The sequence below is a fragment of the Vombatus ursinus genome, unplaced genomic scaffold, assembly GCF_900497805.2.
Source record: "Vombatus ursinus unplaced genomic scaffold, bare-nosed wombat genome assembly UNPS02009205.1, whole genome shotgun sequence".
Classification (NCBI taxonomy): Eukaryota; Metazoa; Chordata; class Mammalia; order Diprotodontia; family Vombatidae; genus Vombatus; species Vombatus ursinus.
In genome coordinates this window covers 28,371,350-28,393,986 of record NW_020948983.1, presented here as the reverse complement: position 1 = coordinate 28,393,986, position 22,637 = coordinate 28,371,350, and the positions used below count along the sequence as shown (strand labels likewise).

At 39.1% G+C, this 22,637-nt stretch overlaps 1 protein-coding gene across 1 annotated transcript in view; it reads right to left on the bottom strand.

The window, feature by feature from the left end:
- RASGRF1 (Ras protein specific guanine nucleotide releasing factor 1) overlaps positions 1-22,637 on the bottom strand; it is a 201,742-nt gene that overhangs the window by 97,410 nt on the left and 81,695 nt on the right. The window contains exons 4-5 of the mRNA XM_027851440.1: positions 11,649-11,741; positions 9,131-9,384 (exon numbers count right to left, since the gene is read on the bottom strand). Coding sequence (XP_027707241.1) covers positions 9,131-9,384; positions 11,649-11,741 — 347 coding nt within the window. The remainder of the gene's footprint in view (positions 1-9,130; positions 9,385-11,648; positions 11,742-22,637) is intronic.

Sequence of the window (22,637 nt, the reverse complement as noted above, 5' to 3'; positions counted from 1 at the left end):
CAACTTGCTTTTTAGACTTCACGGTGATTAGTGGGGGTCATTTTTACATAGCTAATGTGAGTTATTTGTGATTTAGAGTTCAATTAGCCTAGAACCTAGCTGAGTTTTGATTGCACAAATTTATTTCTGTTTTTTCTACCAAGTAGAACCATCTCTGGATTGGAAAGAGTAGGACAGAAATGGCTAATAGGAAATTGAAATACAAAGTAGATAGGGAGATAGTAAGAGGGTACCTTGACAAGTTTAGATTACCAGGGATAAACTGTATTCTGGGAATTTGAAACAACCATCAGGTATGTTTGCTGAGCCACTTTCAATGATATTTGAAAGGATTCCTGACTTCCTTAAGACTTGGATTACACTCCTTCCTGCTTAGGCCATCCCTCAACTCCCTACCTGCTAGTGCCTTTCTTGTCAAGGCTACCTGAGGCATTTATAGTGCATGTATTGATATGTATTATATCTACACATACACACACACACACACTTATATATGTATATATACACACACATATGTGGAGAGATACAGAGAGACATTCTAATGGGGGAAACTATAGGTGTATATAGCGTGTATGTATTGTGTGTATATATATTATTATAATTATGTGTATTATGTGTATAATGTCTATACAGACACATGTTTATTGTCTCCATATTGTCTGCTCTTTAAGGACAGGGACCGTTCTTCCTTGTATCATCAGTTCTTAGCACAGTGTCTGGTCACATGGTAAAATCCCTTGTAAATGCTTATTGAATTGATTGATCTTAGAAAATGGGATGCTTTAGGACTGAGGAAGGGCAAAAAGTACCAATTTGAAAAATAAAAATGATAATAATAGCATTTATTTAAGATTAGCAAAGTATTTTACATTTTATCCTCACAACAACCCTGGGAAGTGGGTGTTATTATTATCATAATTTTACAAATAAGAAGACTGAGGCAGACAGGGGTTAAGTGACTTGCCCAGTGTCATATAGCTACTAAGTGTCTGAGGCCAGATTTGAACTTAGGTTTTCTTGGCTCTAGGTCCAGCACTCCCTCTTGGAAGGAGAGTAGAGTTTGCAAGTTGTATCTCAGTAAGTTTGACTTCAATTTGTTGTGAAATTCTAGAATGTGTTATATAAAGGAAGGTTAACAAACAGTGAAGGATGGAAAAGGACACAAAGATGTCACAGTGTCAGTATGACTTTCTCAAGATACAGTCATCAGACTGTTAGATCAGGGCAATGCTTCAATACAGTTTGCTTAGATTTTAACTAAGCATTTGACACAATCTTTCATGTTATGCTTATGAATGAGATGGAGAAATGTAGGCTTGAAGATAACCCTAATGGTTCCATATCAAAATTAGAAGGATGTCACTAGTGGTGTGCTTTAGGTGGGTTCTTGGTTCTGAATTATTTACTACTTTTTATCAATGACTTAAGTGAAGCCATAGATGAAAATGTGGATCAGATTTGTAGATGATGCAAGGCTGGAAAAGAAGGAGAAGAAAGCTAATAAATATATGGATTGAAAGAGTCAGGATATAAGAAGCTTGGCACTACTTACATGATAGACTTTGGGCTTACATGATAGCTGTCTTTAAATATCTGAAGGCCTGTCACTTACACAAAAGATTATATTTGGGCCCAAGAAGGAAAGAATGGAAGGCAATGGGGAGAAAGTTACAGAAAGGCAGATTTAAGCTTGATATAAGGACAAAATGAATCTCTAGGTGGTACAGTGGAAAGACTGCTGGATCTGGAGTCAAGAAGACTCATCTTCCTGAGTTCAAATCTGGCCTCAGACACTTACTAGCTATGTGACTCTGGGCAAGTCACTTAACCTATGTGACTTGGTTTCCTCATCTGGAAAATGAGCTGGAGAAGGAAATGGCAAACTACTCCTGTATCTTTGCCATGAAAACCCCAAATGAGATCACGAAGAGTCAGGCACGACTGAAAATGCCTGAACAACAACAACAACAAGGACAGAACTTCCTAATGATAACTACTCTCCAAAATTGTAATAAATTGCCTTGAGAAACTAGGTTCCCTTTCACTCGATGTCTTCAAGCAAAAGTTCAATGGCTGCCTTCCTGGTAGAGAGAATTGTTGCTCCATCATGGGTTGGACTAGGTGGGTTCTCAGGCTGTCTTCCACTTTGAATGCTTATATTTCTGTATGAAATAACTCTGGCAGAGAGGAGAGGCAAAGGTTTCTGAACGCAGTTATTTTAGACTGAACTTGGAGTGAAAATAGGAAAGTGGGTTGTAAACCATTTTACACCTCCAATAGGAGCAGTCAGTCAAATATTACCTTTTGAAGCCTAATCCCAGCAGTCTACCCTCCTGTGCAAAGGATACCTGACCGACATCTGTGTAGCATAGTCTCCATGAAGACAGCCTCCAAAAAGCCATCAAGGACAACACACCTGGCAACTTTTGAGATGGGCATGGACTAGTTCTGTGGGCAATTGGGAGAACAGCTGGGGGTCTATGTGTCTGTTCACATTTTTCAAAGGCAAAGGGAAGGAAAAAGCAGTGGCTGACCATAAAGTTTTGCCTTCATTTAACTTTTAAACTTGCCTTTCCCATAGAGCATCCCAGACCCTTAAAAAGTCCTACCCCAGGAAGTTTCTCCCCAGGCAGTTCCACGTACATATTGGCATGACTGATCTCCTGGTAAGAATCAATGCAACTCTGCCTCGAGCAATTTGCAGCTCCTCTCCACTTTCTAGTGCTCTGGCTCTAGGTTCACTTGCAACGCCTCCCTCCAACACTGGCCCACCAGGAGTGATCTCTTTTCCCACATGGAGACTACTGGGGGATCAGAAACATGCCAGTCAGATGTACCATCTGTCAGAACTCTTTCATCATTGTCCCAAGATGCCTGCTATCGCTCCGTTGGGAGGGGTGAGGATTCAGTGTGGGTTCCATATTGTCGGCTGGATGCAAAGGCTGGGGGTGCCTGCCTTCACAAGCTGCCCTCATCCATCTCTCCATATTGCCACAAATTATGGTCTACTCTAAGGATGTTGACTTCAATACTTTAGTGATCTTCTCCCAGTGTCACCCAGAAAACTCTCAGAGATTATACCCCAACACCCCTTCCAATTGTCCAGGAATCCACCCCTGTACATAATACTACTCACATATGACAGACCACATTCTCTTTCACCCTCTGACATACCATTAATCACTTCAGGTATGATACTACCATTGCACACTCAAACTCTGCCCTCAACACAATCCATTACAAAGACCCAGAGGCTGGCTTCCTAAGCAAACCCACTCCATTGATTACTAGGAGAACATTCTAATGACTCCTTTAAGGCTTATGGTACAATCCTTTTTCTTTGCTTTGGTCACAGATCCATCCTGTAGATGCCACCAGGGCTCCTTATAAATTTGTTTTCTTGAGGAATAGAAGGTACGATCAATATTTGTAACTTGGCCCAGGGCCCTATTACTGAAGTGATAAACATATCTCTGATATCACACATTGAGAGAAACAAAACATTTATACTCATTAGTCAGGGTGCAAATTCATGTTCTTAGCTACAAGTGGTGATATCAAGGGAAGGAGATAAAAGATAATTTTGTGTTTTAATTGGCTTTTGAACCTCCCTTATAGTTTTCTTTAGTTTACCTTCTACACCTTTGTAAGTTGGGATAACCAGTCTAGAAGGTTTGGGCAGGTGATCGTGAAAGCCAGATTATATTCAGTGAGGCCAATAGCATTAAATTAGGTTAATATCTTTTCCTGCAGAGATCAAAGAGCTTATAGACATTGTAACATTCATCTTTCGACACCTCATGCAGGCACAGGAATAGGAATTCTTATTCCCATTCTAGAGATGGGGAAACAGACTCAGAAAGGTTAACTCTTTTAACCAAGGAAGGTCACATAGCAAACAGCAGCCGGGCTAGAAATAGAAATCATGTCCGCTAATTCCTAGTCCAGGGTCCTCTCCATTAGCCTGCAATGCCCTGTAGGATGTCTGTTTGTCCATAAATTAAAACCAGGCCTGGCAACTTCAGTATTAGAGAGGAAATCTGTAACCATAGCAACAGAAACAGCACTCTCTGGTTGAAAGGAGAAGTAACTAAAGGAAAGCAGCCAGGAGAAGGAGATTTAGCAGTCTCCTTATTTTGTGGTCTGAAATGGATCCCCTGCTGGGCTGGGGGGTGAAGAGGCCCTTATCATGGCGAGGGTAGGAACAACCCCTTGCAGGGGATGTTTGGGGCCTCTTGGAGGACTGGTTGGCTGTGACGCTATGGTTTTGGAGGGACTGAGTTTTGGGGAGGGGGATATTCTGCAAATAGGTGGGAAGTTGCAAAGAATTAAAATTTGTCTTGATGTGGTTAAGAAAAACTTCTTAACAATTAGAGTTTTCCTAAAGTGTCATTCTTCTCCTCAAGAAGCTTCCATGGCTCTCTATTGTCTCTAGGATAAAATATATGCTCCTTTGTTTGCCATTTTAAGCGTTTCACAACCTAGCTTCCTAGGCTGATTTTCTATTACTTCCTACTCCCTTCGCACTCTTATGCTCCAGTCATACTAGCCTATTTGCTGATATGACATTTCCTTTTCTTCCTCCTCGGTTTTGGGCAGCCTGTTCCACACACTTAGAATGCTCTCCTTTATCGTTTTTGCCTCTTAGAATCCCTGGAACCCTGAGAGGCTCAGCTCATGTGTTACTTCTCACACAAGGTTTTTCCTGTTTATACTAGTTGTGAGTGCTCTCTGACTTCCTTCTCCAAAATTACTTTGCCTTTACTTTGTACTTAGCTGATACTTACTTACCTGTGTACATGTTTCCTTTCCCTTGTCCCCTGCTGTCCCCACGTGGAAGCTGCTTGAGGGCAGAGGCTGTTTCATTTTTGACTTTATATGCCTCGCATGTGGTGCTGCCACCAACAACAGGCAAATTGGCACGGGAGCCTTGGGAGTGGTAGCACCCCCCTAACCACCAGTCCTGCTCTTCACTCAGCTATCAGTTGGGAAACAACTCTTGTGGAGAAAGGGCCAGCCCTTCCCACCAACTACCAACCAACTGCGACATAGGACAGGTAAACCAGCCTACCTAGGGGCAGCATGTGCCAGACAAGACAGACCACCACTACCACCAACATGACCACCATCTCCCCTCAGACTCTGATGAGGATAGCCCAGTTCCCTGAACCCAAGAGCCCTGGGAATCTCAATGCTTTCAGCCCAGTGCTCTCAGACATCATCCTGTGGAGAGGAAGCCTGACAATTGCTCCTACAGGTGCTATAGCCACATCTATTGAAGACCCAGAAAAAAAAATTCTTGCCATCAAAACCCTTGGCACTGTTCAATGGTTCGACATCAGAAATAATATCATTTTATCAGTGGAAATAACATTAAAAAAGAGGCATTAACACCTGCTTTTCCTCTTTCCTCATTGAGCATGAGACTTTTCCATTTGACTTGTAGCTAAAATCTTCCATGTGGGTTGTCTCCCCCATTAGAATGTGAGCTCCTTTCATATCCCTAGCCCTCAGCAGAGTGCTTTGCCTATAGCAAATACTTAAAGGATGTTTCCTTCATTCAGTGTGTCTGGCATATAATGGTGCTTAATAAATGCTTGTCAAGGGGCAGCTAGATGGAGCAGTGGATAGAGCACTGACCCTGGAGTCAGAAAGACCTGAGTTCAAATCCAGCCTCAGATACTTGATGTTTACTAGCTGTGTGACCGTGGGCAAGTCACCTAACCGCAATTGCCTTACAAAAAAAAAGCTTGTCAATTCTTATCCTGATTGGGAATTTTGATTCTGGTAGAGGGAGCTTTCAGAAATAATACCAATTAGGGGAAAATGACTGAATATGTAGTATAGAAATGTAATGGAATATTATTGCACATAAAAAATGACAAATGAAAGGAATTCAGATAATCATAGGAAGACTTGTATAGATGGAGAGTGAAGCAAACAGAACCAAAAGAATGCACAATTACTACTGTAATATAAACAAAAACGACACTGAAATGCTGAATTCAGATGAACTGCAATAATCCATTCTGGATCTAGAGAAAAGAGAAGGAAACATGTCTCTCCAGTCTTGCTGAAGAGGTGGATGAGGAATGTTGCATATATTTTCAGAAGCATTTGCTTTGTAAGTTGGATTTTGCTTATACATTTCTTTATTACAAGAGAGGTTTCAGGGGGAGAGGCATATGGGGAAATGATTTTGGTGTTTAGAAAGTCATAAATAAAAGTTATTTATGGAGGAAAATGAAACGATGATAGTACAGGGAAAGTATTAATGAGGTGGAAGATGTTGGCTGGACGGTAGAACAGTTAGACATGAATGTGGAGCTACAAAAAACAGGGTCACGGTGTGACCTCCAGGGCTAATCTTTCAGATTTCCACACTCTCAGGACTCTAAACATTATGGGGATGCCTTGGAAGGAGTTTATAAGTCTTGGCTGATTGCCCCCCACCTCCCACTCCCCGTAGTGACAAGTAGCACTTTGAGAAATGAACCATGACATAGCAGCATTTAGGAAATATTACTAACCTGACCTATTTGGGCCAAGAACACTACACCTTCTTACTTTTTCACTGAATCTATTGCACAGTTTGCAAGGAAAAGGCCTGGAACCCCTTTTCTGGAGGTCTCTGAGACTGGACAAAAGGCATATATGAGTTTTTATAACAAGTTGGGAAGAAAATTCCAGGGTGAAACTGATTGCTTGTAAGTCCATCTGGATTTCTTAATGGAAATGTTCTCTGAATAAAGGCTAAGCCCATTTACCATGTGCCAGCTAAAAATTAGTTTACCCTTTGTCCTGCCTGAGCATCACAGGTATTTCATTTTTGGGTAGGCAGAGCAATACTCTAAAAAAAAACATACTAAGGGGTTTCCAATTTCATAGTCCTTTTCTTTCCCACCCTCTACTTACCTGCCTTTTACATTTTCTCCTTCCACCATCCAGACATTTAAACTCTTACTCAATTCAGGTTTGGGCAAAACAGTCACACGAAAGTAGGAAGCTAAAGAGCAAACTACCAAGTAATGTTTCAACTCAGCCTGACATTCATAGCCCTTCCTAACCTGGTAACCCCCACCCCCATGGAGTCTTATCTCATATAATTTCCCTCCATGCATTTAATGCTCCAACCAAACCAGACAACTCTCTGTTGAATGTGTCTCTCTTGTCTTCCAGTGTTTGGTAAGGCTCATCCTTACATCTGGGATATCCTCCTCCATCTTCTTTATTTATTGGAATTCCTATCCATCTATACAGTTCAACTCAAACAGTTTCTTCTCCAGAATTCTTTATCGGATTTCCCTGGTTAATCATGGCTTTCCCCTTTGGATTGCACATAGCATTTTGTTTTGTAATGCTCTGAAACATTCATTTTGTAATGTGTATTTTATTTATCTATGTGGATGCCATATTTTTCCCTCTCCCTATTTGATAGTAACCTCCTTGGAACCACATTTTATTCAGATTTAGTACTGTTCCCGGCTTCTGTACGTGGCATATACTTGATTAGTATTTGTAGCATTAAATTACATTACATTATTATAATATAAAGGGTGCCCATTTCCTTAATTTCCTCATCAAGTTATCCTACAGGCTGATATGTGAACTATATTGATTCTCTGAAGCATGTTCAAGCTCATACTGGTGGGAACAGGACAGGAGGGAGCCAGCTCAGTAGAGATATAAACAGCATGATCACATTTCAGATTTTCCTGGTGCTAAAGTATCCCCATTACCGGGGAGAGCAGTACTTCATTGTTGCTTTGGGCATTCTAGTTACTTGGATGACAATCATTAGTCAGCTCAGGCTGTGCTCTGCTACTGACTGGGTACAATGCCCTACATTGTGATTTCTGCCGGTTTGCAATGGGTTGAGCCTTGTGGTGGCCACCTTAGTGTTTTGCAATTGATAAGGTGAGCCATCAAATTTGACTTTGCCGATGCCTTTCAGAGCATGTGCTATCACTCATGGAACTTCATGGAAATATGTTGGAAGAAAAGTGTTAGGTATTATTATATGTACCGTATTCATAGCAGAATGAAAGGAATATTTTTCTCCTTCCTCCTATTTCCCTGTGCTTTGCACCAACACCAACAACACTAGAGGTGAGCTCTCATAAGATTCCACTGTATTGAAATACTATGTATATAGCCTTGGGATGGATTTGTTCATTCATTCACACAAATATTCATTGACTGTCTTATATATAAAAGGTACTGCTATAGGCACTGCAGGGTATACACAGATGAATGACAGTCTGCCCTCAGAATGGTTATCATTTAGTATGAGACATAGGCCATATGTAGAATAAGCATGATACAAGGCAGTAGATGACAAGTACCATTAAATAGATAGAAACAAAGTAGAAGAATTAAGTAAAGGGAAAAAAGATGAGTTGGTTAGTTTTAGACTGGAGTGTTCAGGTAGAGATGTACAACAAGAGAGTTGGAAATGTGGCACTGAAAGTTAGGCTGGAGATACAAATCTTAAAGTGATCTGTATAAAAATAATAATTGAAGCAATCACCAAATGAGAGAGTGTGGACAGAGAAGAGAAGAGGATTGAGGGCAGACCTTGAGGTACCTTCATATTTAGTGAGAGAAAAAATAGTAGTCATGGAAGGAGACAGAGAGGAAACAGGAAGGTAGGAGGAGAACCATGATTATGCAGCATTATGGAATAATAATTTATAACAACTTTGGGAAGGGTAAGTTTGAATTGAAAAGCCTGAATTATGGAATTTTTAAAAAATAAACACAGTTTTATCATTTCTGAGTATGCATAGGGTATAATGTTATACATTCATGAATAGATAGGAATTGTCTCTAATTGTTTATATTCCACACAAATTGTTTATATTGAATAATTTGTTAGCTACTTGAAGGATTGTTACAATAATTTGTTTCCCTAATTATCTCCTCCTTCTTACTGTTAGCCTTCTTTATGTGATCAGTCTGCTTAACCAACTCGTGTGTGTGTGTGTGTGTGTGTGTGTGTGTGTGTGTGTGTATGTGTCTGTAGTGAAAAAGCAAATTTCAGCAGAGTCCCCATTTTACTGTAGTTGTTGATTGGAAAAAACCCAGGAGCTCCTTGCTGAAAGCTTCTCCCTCCAAAAAAACCACTCACCTATTTAGGAAGATGCTGCTGACATCATCATGTGTAATAGGAGGCTTTTTTGAGCTGGCAGCCATCCTCAAGGGACGGAGGAAGTTATTGACTAAGATGTGCAGTTGCTGGACATATTCAGCTTCTGCCTCAAGCATGCTAAATACCACTTGATTTCTTTTCCGCATGCTGTCAGCATGAGGTGACCGGATATAGTCCTGAATAATTGTCTTCCATTTTCTCCGGCAGAGCCAGCCCCGCAAAAAGCTTTGCACCTGTGAAAAAGAGGATTTTATTTTTTCCCTCCTCCATTATGTATATGGAAAGATGGCACTATATTTTGTTCACTCAACAAACATTCAGTGCCAAATACATGTAGGCATTCTGCTAGGTGATGAGAATTAGAAAAAAAAGATGAAAAAAGTGATAATCTCCACTCTTATGTATCTTACGATCTAATAAGGGAGATATAATATATACACAGATGAGTATGATAAATTGTCACAAGTATGATAAGTATGATAGATTGTGATGGGGTAAAGGAAATATCTTGACTGAGGTAAAAGATATCACTTTCAGACTAGGGAATCAGAGAATGCATCATAGAGGAAGAGGACAACAAAGCTAGGCCTTCCTTGACCATTTCAACAAGTGGAGTTGAGAAAGGAGTATCCACTAGACATGGAAATACAGACTAAGATTGGGGATATCTCATTCTGGCTGCAACAAGAAGGAAGTAGTGAAAAATACGGTGAGAGTCTCAAAGACCCAGAAGGTTGTAATTAATATTCATCACGATGATGAGGAGTTATCCAATTAGAAAAGATAAGGCAGATTGCCTTAATCTCATCCTTGGGACTCCTCAGATGAAATTGAGTACATGCATATCTTGAACTTCTGCCTACTGATTCTACAGGGAAATGAGCAGGAATATTTAACTCTGATGTCTGTCGTCTGATTCCTTTTTGCTGGCTAATTTTAGCAAGAACCAGGGAAAAAATTAATTCATATACAGGAACATTTGAAGACTGTCTCCCCCCACTCCCTACCCATCCTTGTTTTCATATATCTCAGTGGCATAGCAGGAAGAGCCCTGAAAAGTCAGGAAAGCTGGGTTTTAGCTTTAGCTCTGCCACTCTTCTGGGCCTGGAGTCAGGAAGACTCCTCTTCCTCAGTTCATATCTGGCCTCAGACACTTAATAACTGTATGACCCTGGGCAAGGCACTTAACCCTGTTTGCCTCAGTTTCCTCATCTGTGAAATGAGTTGAAGAAGGAAATGGCAAACCACTCCAGTATCCCTGCCAAGAAAACCCCAAATGGGGTCACAAAGAGTCAGGCATAACTGAAATATGACTGAACAGCAACTACTTCACTGAGCAACCTCAGGCAAGCCACTTCACCTTTTTCTGGCCTTAGATCCCTCCCATCTGTAAAATAATAGCATCATGTGGATGATGCTGAAGTTCTTCCCAGTTCTATCATATGGGCCAATATGTGTTATGATTCTGTTCCAAAGGAGTATATTTTTCTCAGTATGGAAAGGACCTCCACAAAGCAATTCAGGAAAACTCCTATAATCATAAGACCACAGATTTAGAGCCAAAAAGGACCTCTGAGGCCATCTAGTGCAATCCCTTAATTTTATAGATAAGGAAACTGAGGCCCAGAGAAGTTAAATGACTTGCTTAAGATAGGACAGGTGGTAAAATTGTCAGAGGTGAGATTTGAACATAGGTTCTCTGACTCTAAGCCTAGGGAGGATTCTTTCCACCGATGCATACTATTTTCTTCACTCTACATAGCTATGGGCTCATCATTGGTGCTCTTCCTCACGCTACCCATTACAAAGCAGAAAAAATGCAAGGAGACAATTGGAAAAAAATTCCATCAGACATTGGGTAAATAAATACCCTATTATTTTGAGGATTTCCTGACTGTTCTTTTCTGATCTATAATATATCAGTGTCACACCAACTTAATCAGAATGAAATGTGGTTTGTATTTAAGAAGCTAGCTGTTTGATCCTGGATTAGTTGATTAAGTAGGGTTCTTGATCTGTAAAATGGGGCCATTAATATTTGTATTATTTACTTATGAGGAAAGCACTTTATAAACTGACTACCCAAAGCTTGGCTGAAGGAGGATGGATTCAAGGTACAGAGTAAGACATACATTTTGGACATGTCAAACATTTTATTTGATGTGCTTACTTGCCATGAAGGTTTTATTTTTTTTAATTGGGTGAAGGTGAAGAGGAATGTAAAAAGTAAATGCATTAATTAAAAAAAGAAATGCAAGGTATGATTGGGCTTCTATGATTTTATGTTTTTTTTTTAAAAAACATCCAGTTGTTGGGAATCAAAGAAGGCATTGAAAGAGATGAGGGTGAATGGCTTTTTTTAGGGGAGATATGGGTCTTTGGAGATGTAATAAAGTGCTGGGGATGAGAGGACTCGAGATTACTGGAAATGCTAAGTGGTTTATTTAGGGATGGTAAGATATCAAAACATGTAAAAATAAAGAAAAATTGCATAAACCTTCTTAATTTTCTTGATGTCACTGTCTTCGTCATTGGGTGTGACAGTTTGGATTGATTGAATTCGGTCATTGTCCTTGAGCAAAGAGGCAATCTACAAAGATAAAACAAAACAGAACATAAAATCAGTGATTGATCAGGATAAAAGTATAGTATTCAGACAAGCTGCCCAGATCAATACCCCAGATTTTCAGTCCTATAAAAATTTTCTTTCCAGTCTCCAATGTTTTTACCTTCCCTTCTAACATTTTCTCTGTTCAGTGTAATGACACATCTGATAACATTATGTGTCAGTTGCCCAAAGTTCACAATTACATAATGATGTGATGGAAAGGTGTAATTGGTCATGGGAATCAGTCGATCCAGCTTCTCATCAGGTTAATTTTCACAAGTCATTTAAGACACTCAGAGGCAGGCAGGTGGTACAGTTGATAGCTAGAAATGTAGTTTGGAAGACTTGACTTCCAATCTGGCTTTAGAAACCACTAGGCAGATGACCCTAGGCAAATCACTTAGCCTCTGTCTAGCTCACTTTCTTCATCTGTAAAATGGGGATAATAATACTACCTACTTCACAGAGTTGTGATTCTCAAATGAGATAACATATATAAAATGCTTTGTAATTCTTAAAGCTTTACATAAATGCTAGATATATTGCTAATAATAATAATAATCTCTTGATTTCCATACTTTTTAAAATGTGGGCATTAGGGCTAGATAAATTCACTTTTAATTCTAGGGATTATGGATTTAGAGCTGGAAAGGATCTTAGGGACAATTTATTCCAGGGACTTTTAACCTGGGGTTCACTGACTCCCAAAGGATTTGTGAATACATTTCAGGGAGTCCATGGGCTTGGATGGGAAAAAAGTTACATCTTTAACTTCATTAGCATTTGGTTTCCTTTGTAACCCTATGTATTTTATTTTAAGCATTGAAAAATATTTCTGTGAGAAGGTAGCCATAGACTGTTACTGGACTGCCAAAGGGGTCCATGATGCACAAAATGTGAAGGACCCCAATCTAACCTAACTCTCCTCATTTCAGGAAATTGAGGCCTTATTTGGGGAAGTGACTTGCCCAACGTCACAAAGGTAAGTGGCATATTCAGGACCAGAAAGCAAATACTGAACTGCTTTTCCCATGATATAACGATTCTAAAGAAACAATACAAGCACAGGGAATTGGGGTTTGAAACATTTATAAAATGTTTAATTACCCTAATTTTCTTTGGCCCTGAGTCAATTGGCTTAGTATAACCAGTCAAGTAAATATCTGGAAGACAAAATAAGCAACCATGTCCAGGTTTATGTCACACTGAGAACCATAGTTATTTTTGGGTATTCTGAATTCTAGGTAAAGAGTCTTCAAAGAACACATGTCAGAGAGCCAGTCCATTAGTTTTGCACTCAGGTGAAGGACTTCTGGGGACAAGCTCTCTCTCAGTTTGGTGACTGATATGCTGTAAAAAATCAATGAGAAAAAAAATAAAAAAAAATAAAAAAAATCAATGAGAGTTGGGGCAGTTCTCTTTCAAGGCATTCCTATTCAAATGCTTTAGGGAAATTCAATTCAGTAAGTATTTATTGGTCATACTATTCATTCACTCAATTCAAGAAACATATTAAAGATATGTGTGCTTGGTGATAGGAGATACAAAGATAAGTAAAATATGATCTTTTCCTCAAGGAAGTTATAAATATCTGTAGGGGATAAGAGACCTATATATGAATAACAATCACACATAATAGGACTAGAGACTAGCATTGTAGTTTCATTGATATAGGGGATTACTTAGAATAGAAACTTCCTCTGACGTAGGTCGACACCTTTTCTGTAACTTAGAGTCTTTGAGAGTTATGATATTGAGAAGTTAAGTGACTTGTCCAAGGTCTCACAGTCTGTATGTCAGATATGAGGCCTGAACCCAAGTCTTCCTGGCTTCAAAGAAAGGGTGAACTGGAGTCAGCTCATAGGCTTAATGTTGGAAATCAACAAACGCTAAAAATCAGGGCTTGAATGAATGTTTTATTGATTGTTTAGGCTGGACTTAAGAAAATAGTAGAGATAATGTTAATAATACAGCTTAAACTTATCAATATCACCCCCCCACCTCCCAAAGCCTGTTATTAAACATTTACTAGCACACTTCTATTTCATTGCCAGTTCTCTATCTTCTATGTCTGTCATGGCAGTCACTATTATTATGTAAAATGGAAAATGATGAATTCATTACACATGCAAAGAAGGTAATATGATAATTTTGAGAAGGGAGGTGTCATTTCCAGTTGTGGTAGAATCAAGGAAGGCTTCATGGTGGAGATAGTATTTAAAGTGAACCTTGAAAAATGGGTAGGATTTTAATAGGCAGAGATGGAGAGAGAAGGTAAAGGGAGGGCTTTCCAGATTTATGGAAAGATGTAAATAATTCGATTCAAATGAACAAAATTTAAAAAATAACCACGGTGTGCAAGTATGCTAAGAGTTCCTACCCTCAAGAAATTTATATTCTAAATTTCACAGCCAACAGCATGGGAGCAGAAAAATTACTAAGTACCTTGTAGTAAGCAGGGAGCTATGTAGAATGCAAGATAATCATAAGCTCCTGCCTTCATGGAGCTTGAGTTACAAACGTATTAGGAAGACAAAGCAAAAATAAGTGAAATAATCAAAAATAAAAGTGTTAGTCATGACCAAGCATTAGAATGGTGCCAGTGTTACAAACCCTAAGGACTCTAGCTTTAAATGTATTAATTTGGGGGTGGAAAAGTGAAGTGCAGATTTCTTTGTAGGCCATTGGTCAAATGGTGTATTCTTGGTCATTTTCTGATAGTTATGAATATTTGAAGGTGCCATTGGATGCACTGTGCCTTAGGTACCAGAGATGATTAAGGAATAAAAGAAAATAATCAAAAAAAGGAAAGAAAGACAGGAGACAGAAGAGAGTGATGATGGAGAGGAAAAGAAAAAGGAAAGTCATGAAATATTAAGAGGCATGGTAGCATGCCATTTCCCCCCTCAATAAAAATATTGATTTTAAAAAAATCAGATCTGGGATTTCCTTTTCCAAATGAAATTCCCAATGAGGAAACTCCATCAATGCAGGTGGGCACCTGCTTTGCAACTTAGAGAGTTTTAGAGAGCTGTCTGGGGGCCAGGCTCATTGGCAGAGGCAAGATTCCAGACTCCAGGGCTGGCTCTTTAATAATTACACTATACTGCCTTTCAATAATTAATAGTAGTTTTCATTTATATGAAACACTTCTACATTTTTATCTCATCTGAAACATGATAACTCTGTGAGGTAGGTATTACAGGTATTATCCTCATCTTACAGATAAGGAAACTGAGGCTGGACAGCGGACTGAATGGATATGACCAAGGTCATGCCACTAAAACAAAATAGAGAGGTGGCCTGGGAACCTAGGTCTTTTGTTTCCAATACCACCAGACTTTCAATAACACAAGGTTAGGTGGCACCCACCGGCGGACTAGCCTATGCTAACACGTTCTTCCTCTGGTATCTCAGCAACGTCTTCCCGTCTGTAACAACAACAAAACCCTGTCTCTGCTCTGGGTTGTATGATTCATGCCTGGGTCCTAGCTGTGTCCCTTTCACAGAGGTTCATTGGGTAGATCTGTCTTTAAGTTAGGAACGAAAAGGAAAAAAAAAAAGCCCCAGCAGAATGCCTGCTGACACAACTGCAGTACAGGCTTTTTTTGGTTTCTAAATCTAGTTGGTTAATTAGTGTCTGCAGACATGACCCATGACACCAGGAGACCTCTCCCTTTGGAAATCCCAGCTCTGCCTCTTATGTCCACTCACAAAATGGCGTATGAACGAACACTTAGTTGATCAAATGGAGTACTTTAAAAGCTAGACTGACCCTCTTTCCTGGTTCTCTCAACTAACGATCTAAAATGACTCTTCAGTCCTGGGGGGAAGGTGGAGCGGATCAAACTGAGAGATATTAAGTGTAGGGGAGTGCTTGTTTTTTTTTTTAATGCCCTAAGAAATTTGAACATCATAATGGAATATTTGATCTTTACTATAAAGAAGAGAGGAGCAGCTAGTGGCACAGCGGATGAAGTGCCTGCCCGGAGTCAGGAAGACCTGAACTGAAATGTGGCCTCAGGCACTAACTAGCTGTGTGACCCTGGGCAAGTCATTTAACCCTGTTTGCCTCAGTTTCCTGACATCTATGTAATAAACTGGAGAAGGAAATGGCAAACCACTCCAGTATCTACTAGGAAAACCCCAAATGGGGACTCAGACACAACTGAAAAATGACTGAACAACAACAAAGAAGAACTCATGCTTGAGGCTTTTAATTGTTTTATTCCTTCTGAGAACTTTGGTAATTTCATTCTTTTGTTCTTATATTTCCCTACCCGTTTTCTGATTCTTCCCACTTTGATAGTAGGTTCCCAAAGGCTAGACCTCAAAGCTACCTCATTCTTCTCCCACTTGGGGAATTCACCTTTCATGGACCTCAGTCTCTGCCCCCAAGTAAATTCTAGGAGGAAAGAAAGGAACCCGGTAAGATGACAGTCCCTTTTACTTCAGGCATGGTGTAGCTCACATACATGCTAGCACCCTTCGCAGCTGTTTCTGATTATTAGTCTTCTGCCTGAGCACTGTTGAAGGTGCTACTGGCCCAGATAGATCATACTTCCTGCTTTCCTATACTCCCTGCCTCAGCAAAAGCAACAAAGGGGTGGGTGGGCAGAGTTGAATTTTGCTGCTTGTTGCCATAGAATAGTTGGGCTATGGCAGGGTCAGTGTTTGCTGACAGAACCTGCAGCAGCAGTGGGGAAATTTGTGAGTGGATCCTGGAACACAGACCTGTGGTTTGGTTGTGTTGCCCTCTATGATATGGGCATTCTTGAGGGAAGGGGGTTCTGAGTGAGCATGTTAGGGAGAAGAGATTACCCTTCTCTGCTGTTAATTGATCAGGTTGTCACCTTGGTGAACTTCTAGACATCTTGGCGTTGTGGAGACAGTTGCCATTGCTTTATCTCTTGTGCATAATTCTTACTTGGAGGAGTTTTGTGAGTTTGGGAGGATTGGAGAAAATATCTGGGCGTCCATCTTGTTAGTTAATGTGTTCCCCATCACCTCCAACATGGTATATTGCATTAGTTTCCTAAACGATCTTCCCACCTTTATTCTCAACTTTTTCCAATCCATCCTCTACCCAGGTGGCCAAACGCATTCCTAGAGCACAGATTTGCTCATGTCATGCCCCTTGCCAAAAAGCTCCAGCTTGCTCCTAGGATAAAATGCCAACTCCTCTGTTTGGTTGTTTGGCATTTAAAGCCCTTTGCAACCTGGTTCCAACATATATTTTTATACAGATTTCACATTACTATGTTCCAGCCAAAATGACCTACTTGCATGGCAATCTGTTTTCTAACTCTGTGATTTTGTACAAGCTGTATTCCATGCCTGGAACGTATTCTTTCCACCTCTCATCACTTTGTATGTCTTTTGTATTTACTTATCTTTATCCATATTTCCATCTCAGTAGATGGTAAGCTCCTTGAGGACAAAGACTGCTTCATTTTTGTCTTTATATTAGCACCTAGCACAGTGCCTGGCATACAGAAGGAATATAATAAATGCTTGTTGAATTGAATATAAATGTAGTAAAATGTGAGAACTAAAAAGGACCTTAGAACCCATTTAGTTTAACCTCTTGGCTTAACAGTTGAGGAAAAGACACTGCTTAATAAATGCTGGTTGAGTTGAATGGATTTGTTGTTCAGCTGGGTTTGACTCTTTATGATTCTATTTGGGGTTTTCTTGGCAGATATAGGAGGGGTTTGCCATTTCCTTATCCAGTTCATTTTACAGATGAGGAACTGAGGCAAACAGGGTTAAGTGGCTTGCCCAAGGTCAGCTAGTAAGTTTCTGAGGTCACATTTGAACTTAGGTCCTCCTGACTCCAGGCACACACTCTATCCACTGTGCTACCTAGCTGCCCATTTCTCTGACCCAAGGTTAGAAAGCAGCTTACTGAGACAATTACAATGAGATTACAGGTCTCCTGAAATTCAGTCCAGTATTCTTTTTAAATTACACATCTGGGAGGTAGTGATAACCTCAATAATTTGTACTTGAACATCATGTAATTTGCTGTCCCTTTTAGATACTACTCCATTAAAAAGGATCAGCTTAGTTCTAAAAAACAGGAGAAAAAAGTATTTTTATGTAAACAAAAAGAATTGTATCAATTATCAAAGGATTTGGAATATTGCTATTGTTGTACATAATCATTTCGATGCCTAAAAGGAGTAGGAAAAGAACATTTTAACAAAACTTATTAATAGATGTTTGAAGAAACGTAACTTTCAGATGAAATTTGAGCAATTTTGGATGGAAAATGAACTGAGGCATAAATATAGAAACAAATGATCTTGTGAATGGTATATAATGATGTCTTGCTTGTATGTGAATTGTCTGATGGTTTAAAGAGGCAAGAGAAAAAAAACCTTTTATTTATTAAAAAGTAAAAAAAAAAGTAAGTCAAAGAAACACAAAGACACAAAGTTGGAGTGGAGGAACTGTGTGTAAGGTTTTAAAGGTGAGGGGCATTATGGTCCTTCAGCTCATTTGTATGTAACGTTTATGGTTAAAGGGTAAAAACTTAAAAAAAGAGAGAAATCACATAAGCATTTGGAGACTGAGATACGATTTAAAAAGGACTAATGATTTCATAGGGGAAATTTGATGAATGACTACTTTTTAAGTGAAGGTTATTGAGAATCAGGAGGGTGTCATGTAAGTTATTCTAGATAGAGGAGACTGGTGCTAAGAAGAATCTGTGGTAAAGATTTCAGCAGGGGCCTGAAAAGTTGTGCTGTTGGGATGGTGGCAGCTAGAAGCAGTTAGCTGACATAAGGTATTAGTTAAGCTTTCCTGATTGGTGAGAGAGAGGATTAATTCCATTGACATAGACCTTCAGCCCTTAAAGCTGGAGAGTTGAAATTTGTCATAAGTGTCCGTTGTTGTTTTTTCTATTTCCACCTCTCATTTGAGAAGGAAAAACAGAGGGGAAGACAGGCTTTATATCTTGGAGAGTCAACTAGATTTGTTTGCCCTTTCTAGAACTTGAGCTGTGTTGCATGAGCTCTATTCTGATTGGGCAATGCAGCATCCAGGTGAGTGAATAACTGTCTGGTCTGGTCTGATGACCTTTGAAATTCTCTAGCTTTAAGAGAACAGGTATTTACATTGAGATAACACTTTCTAAAAGCCCTTTTAAGAGTGCTTGCCAAGTTGAAAGAGAAGAGGATTTGTCCAGCAGAAGAGCAGTAAAGATCAACAGAGAAGTAATAAGTTGAAGAGCAATTTTACAAGATTCATGTGTTTTTGAACAGACTAATGATATCAAAACCTTCACTCCAGAGTTGTAAATTACCCCCAAGCACACAGATTTCCATCCCTCACATGCTTCTTTGCTAGGTTCCTAAAAGTGTGTGTCCAGTTTCCTCCAGTTATATTGAGTATATTGTTGGGAAGAATGTGAACTAGGTTTATGTAATGATTGTGATGAATGTTATTATTTATTTATTCACTTCAATGTATGACTACATATAATGTTATTATTTCCTTTGCCTTATTGCTAAGAAAATTATTATTTGTAAGATCTAAAATTTTCATAATTGTGAATGGATAGCTGTGTGAATGGACACACTGTGTGGCTGCATTTTATTGTGACTGACTAGTTGTATAAATAGAAATGCTTCAGTAGGGGCTCAAGGGTTAGGGTAATGAGTAGGTTAGTATATTTCCTTTCAACAGGGTTAGACCAGGACCCTGAGAGAATTTTAGTGTAATAATCTGATGGTGGTCTTTTTCTGGGAACTTAGATCTGCTAGAGTGAGAGCAACTTGGAGGGAATGAGCCAACCAAGAGAATGAATAGGTGACTACACACCTAAGTGAGAGGTGTTGATTTCCCTCGATATTGTGATAGCATTAACACACTACTGTTACAGTGGAGCAGAAAGAAGGAATTTGTGGCAATAGCATAATTCTCCATATAACTCATTGAGTTCTTAAATAGCCACAGATCAGAGTTACCCTTTACCCCTTGAACTTTCTCTGCCATCTTTTCCTTCTCTGTCATTTCCTCAGCAGATGTACCCTCTTTGAAGACAGTTTCTTTTTCTTTCCCTACTCTTCTTTTCTTTCCTGATTACTCTTTCCAACTGCCTGCCATGAGGCTGCTTACTCTTGCAAGGAGACAGTGGTGGTGAGTAGTGAATATTAGGTAGCAGGTATGTGTGTGTGAGTGTGTGTGTGTGTGTGTGTGTGTGTGTATGTGTGTGTGTATGATACCCATGGCAATTTCTTCAATATTTCATGGAAAGTTAGCACCTTCACTAAACACAGCCACAGGTTGCTGGTGTCTGATTTAATTCAGCTTCTTATTTTCTGCTTCCCAGTTTCTGGTCATCTTCAATTCATCCCTTGCCGCTTGTTATATTTTGTCAGACCTAATTTAAAGTCAGACTTGAAAGTTTCATAAGCCTTTGAAAATGAGTTGCGGAATTGCTTTTTGTCTGGAAGTGCATTTTCCATATTAATATGGAGTTCTTAGTGCAAAAGATTAATATGAAAGTGTTTCCCCATTAGGATAGGTACACTTGAGGATACCTTGTCTTGAGAAAATGTTAGACTATGAATTCCGTCTACCCTAGAGACTATGAATAACCTTTGGAGAGTTTGTTTTTTACCTGGATTCTCTGAAATTTTCTTGCTTGAAGAGTTAGCACCTCATTTCATGTTGTTTCTGCAAATAGTCTGTTCCATGAAAAAGCATTTAATTTAACTTCTTACTATCTTTTCTTTCATTATCTGAGCCAATCATGTTGTCAATTCCTCACTTGTCTTCTTGATCCCTTCATCTATTATGTGGTCAATACTATTCTTCATTTTAAAATCCTCTCTCATCAGTTTCTCTCCATCCTATCTGAATTTAAGCCAACCATAAATACATGTTTCAGACCTCAGCTTCCCTAAAAAGGGTAGTGGCTGTCATTGCTTGTTATTTCAGCCTGGCAATACTAAACTGGGTTATTAGAAGGAAAGGATATATGGCACCATGCTATAATTCTACCTCTATGGTTTTGAACTGGAAGTGATCTTAGAGATCACCTTAGAGATCTTAAAGATATGGAAATGGAGGCTCAGAATATTCCTTGTTGACTTGTAAGTGAAGACACGTACAGGAGGGTCAAAGGACTCATTAATTCCTAAAATAATAAGGAATGACTTGAGTTACCCAATATGAGCACGTGGGGCAGAAAATTCCTCCAACCACAAAAACATCCTTTGTCAGGCTGTCAGTTGGGTGATGTACTGAATAGAGCATTAGACCTGGAGTCAGGAAAACCTAAGTTCATAATCAGAGGCATGCCGGAGCCAGTTCTAACTGGCCTATGAGAGCTGGTTGTTAAATTGTCAGTGTGAGCCTTTATACCACAGAAATTGCAAATGCTACAAATCTGGGCTTGATTTATTGCTTTGCTGACTGTCTAGACTTAAGAAAGTAAAGGAGAAAATGTAAATAATGCAGATTAAACTTAAAAGTGTGTCATACATACATTCTTCCTCCCTCCACTCCAAGCTGGATGGTAAACATTTACTCACATACCACTGGTCATAATTTTGCATCATATGCTTAGTAGTTGTGTGACCTGGAGAGGTCATTTAAACTTTGTATGTCTCAGTTTTGGAGTGTGGTTTATAACCTCTTTATTTTTTTCTCCACTGCATCGTTTTCCCTAGTTCTCTCCAGGATGATTTTCAATTCTGCCATTTGCAATAGCTAGTCATTAGAGATCTCAAATATAATGGTTTTATCTATATTCTTATTCCCATGCTTTCTAATATTTTTTTCAGTGTTAGTCATCTGTGTTTATAAAAAAAAATTTTTCTCCTAGAGAAAAATTTCTCCTTGAACTCCAGCTAAACTAGACAACTCACTGTTACTTGTTATCATCTTGACTTTTTTTCTGTCCCCATATCTTTATCCATATCATCCTGTGAGCCTGGAAAGAACTCTTATTCCCCTAAATATCTACCTATCAATATTCTTCCTTTCAAGGACTGGATCAGGGTCTGCTTCCTCCATTCAACTGTCCCTGGTCTTTTCCCCCTGCCCCTGGTTAGAAACAATCCTTTTCTTGAATTCATCAAACCACTTTGTTTGACTACTAACTTGCATTTTTTTTATTTATGCCTGTGTCTCTTCTTCCTTATCATGCTTTTGTTGCTTGTGTGACCTTAGGAAAGCCACTTAACCCTTCTGGATTTCAGTTTCCGTATTCATAAAAGTGAGGTTGGATGCTCTTTAAAATTCTTTCCAGTTGTGAATCTATGGTCCTATCATCCAATGACCTTACCGTTCCCACAAAATGGTTGTAAACTCTTTGTATGATTTCATTTTTATCTTTGTATCCTCAGAGACCAGTGTAATGAACTGCACATAGTAGGCACTTAATACTTGATTGTCAAATCAAATTTAACTTGTTGAATTGAACTGTGCTCATTTTGGTCCTATTCTTAACCAATCTCAATGCTATTTGGCAATCTTTAACTCATCAAGCAGAAAACAAGCAGAGGTAGAGCAATGACCACTGATGAGGCATCCTTTTAACTTACTATATAGAGTACTAGACTTCGAGTTGGGAGATCTGAGCTCAAATTCTGTCTCAGACACTAGCTGTGTGACCCTGGGCAAGACATTTAACTCTCATCATCTTAGTTTCCTTCTCCATAAAATGGGGATAATAATAGTCTCTACTTCACAGAGTTGTTGTGGGGATCAAATTAGATTTTATATGTAAAGTTCTTTGTAAACATTAAAGTATGATATAAATGTTAGCTATTATAATAAGGTCATTTTTGAGCTAAGTAATACCTTGAGATATAGGTATATAGCATAAGTGGCTAAATCAATTAGGACTCAGAGGTATGT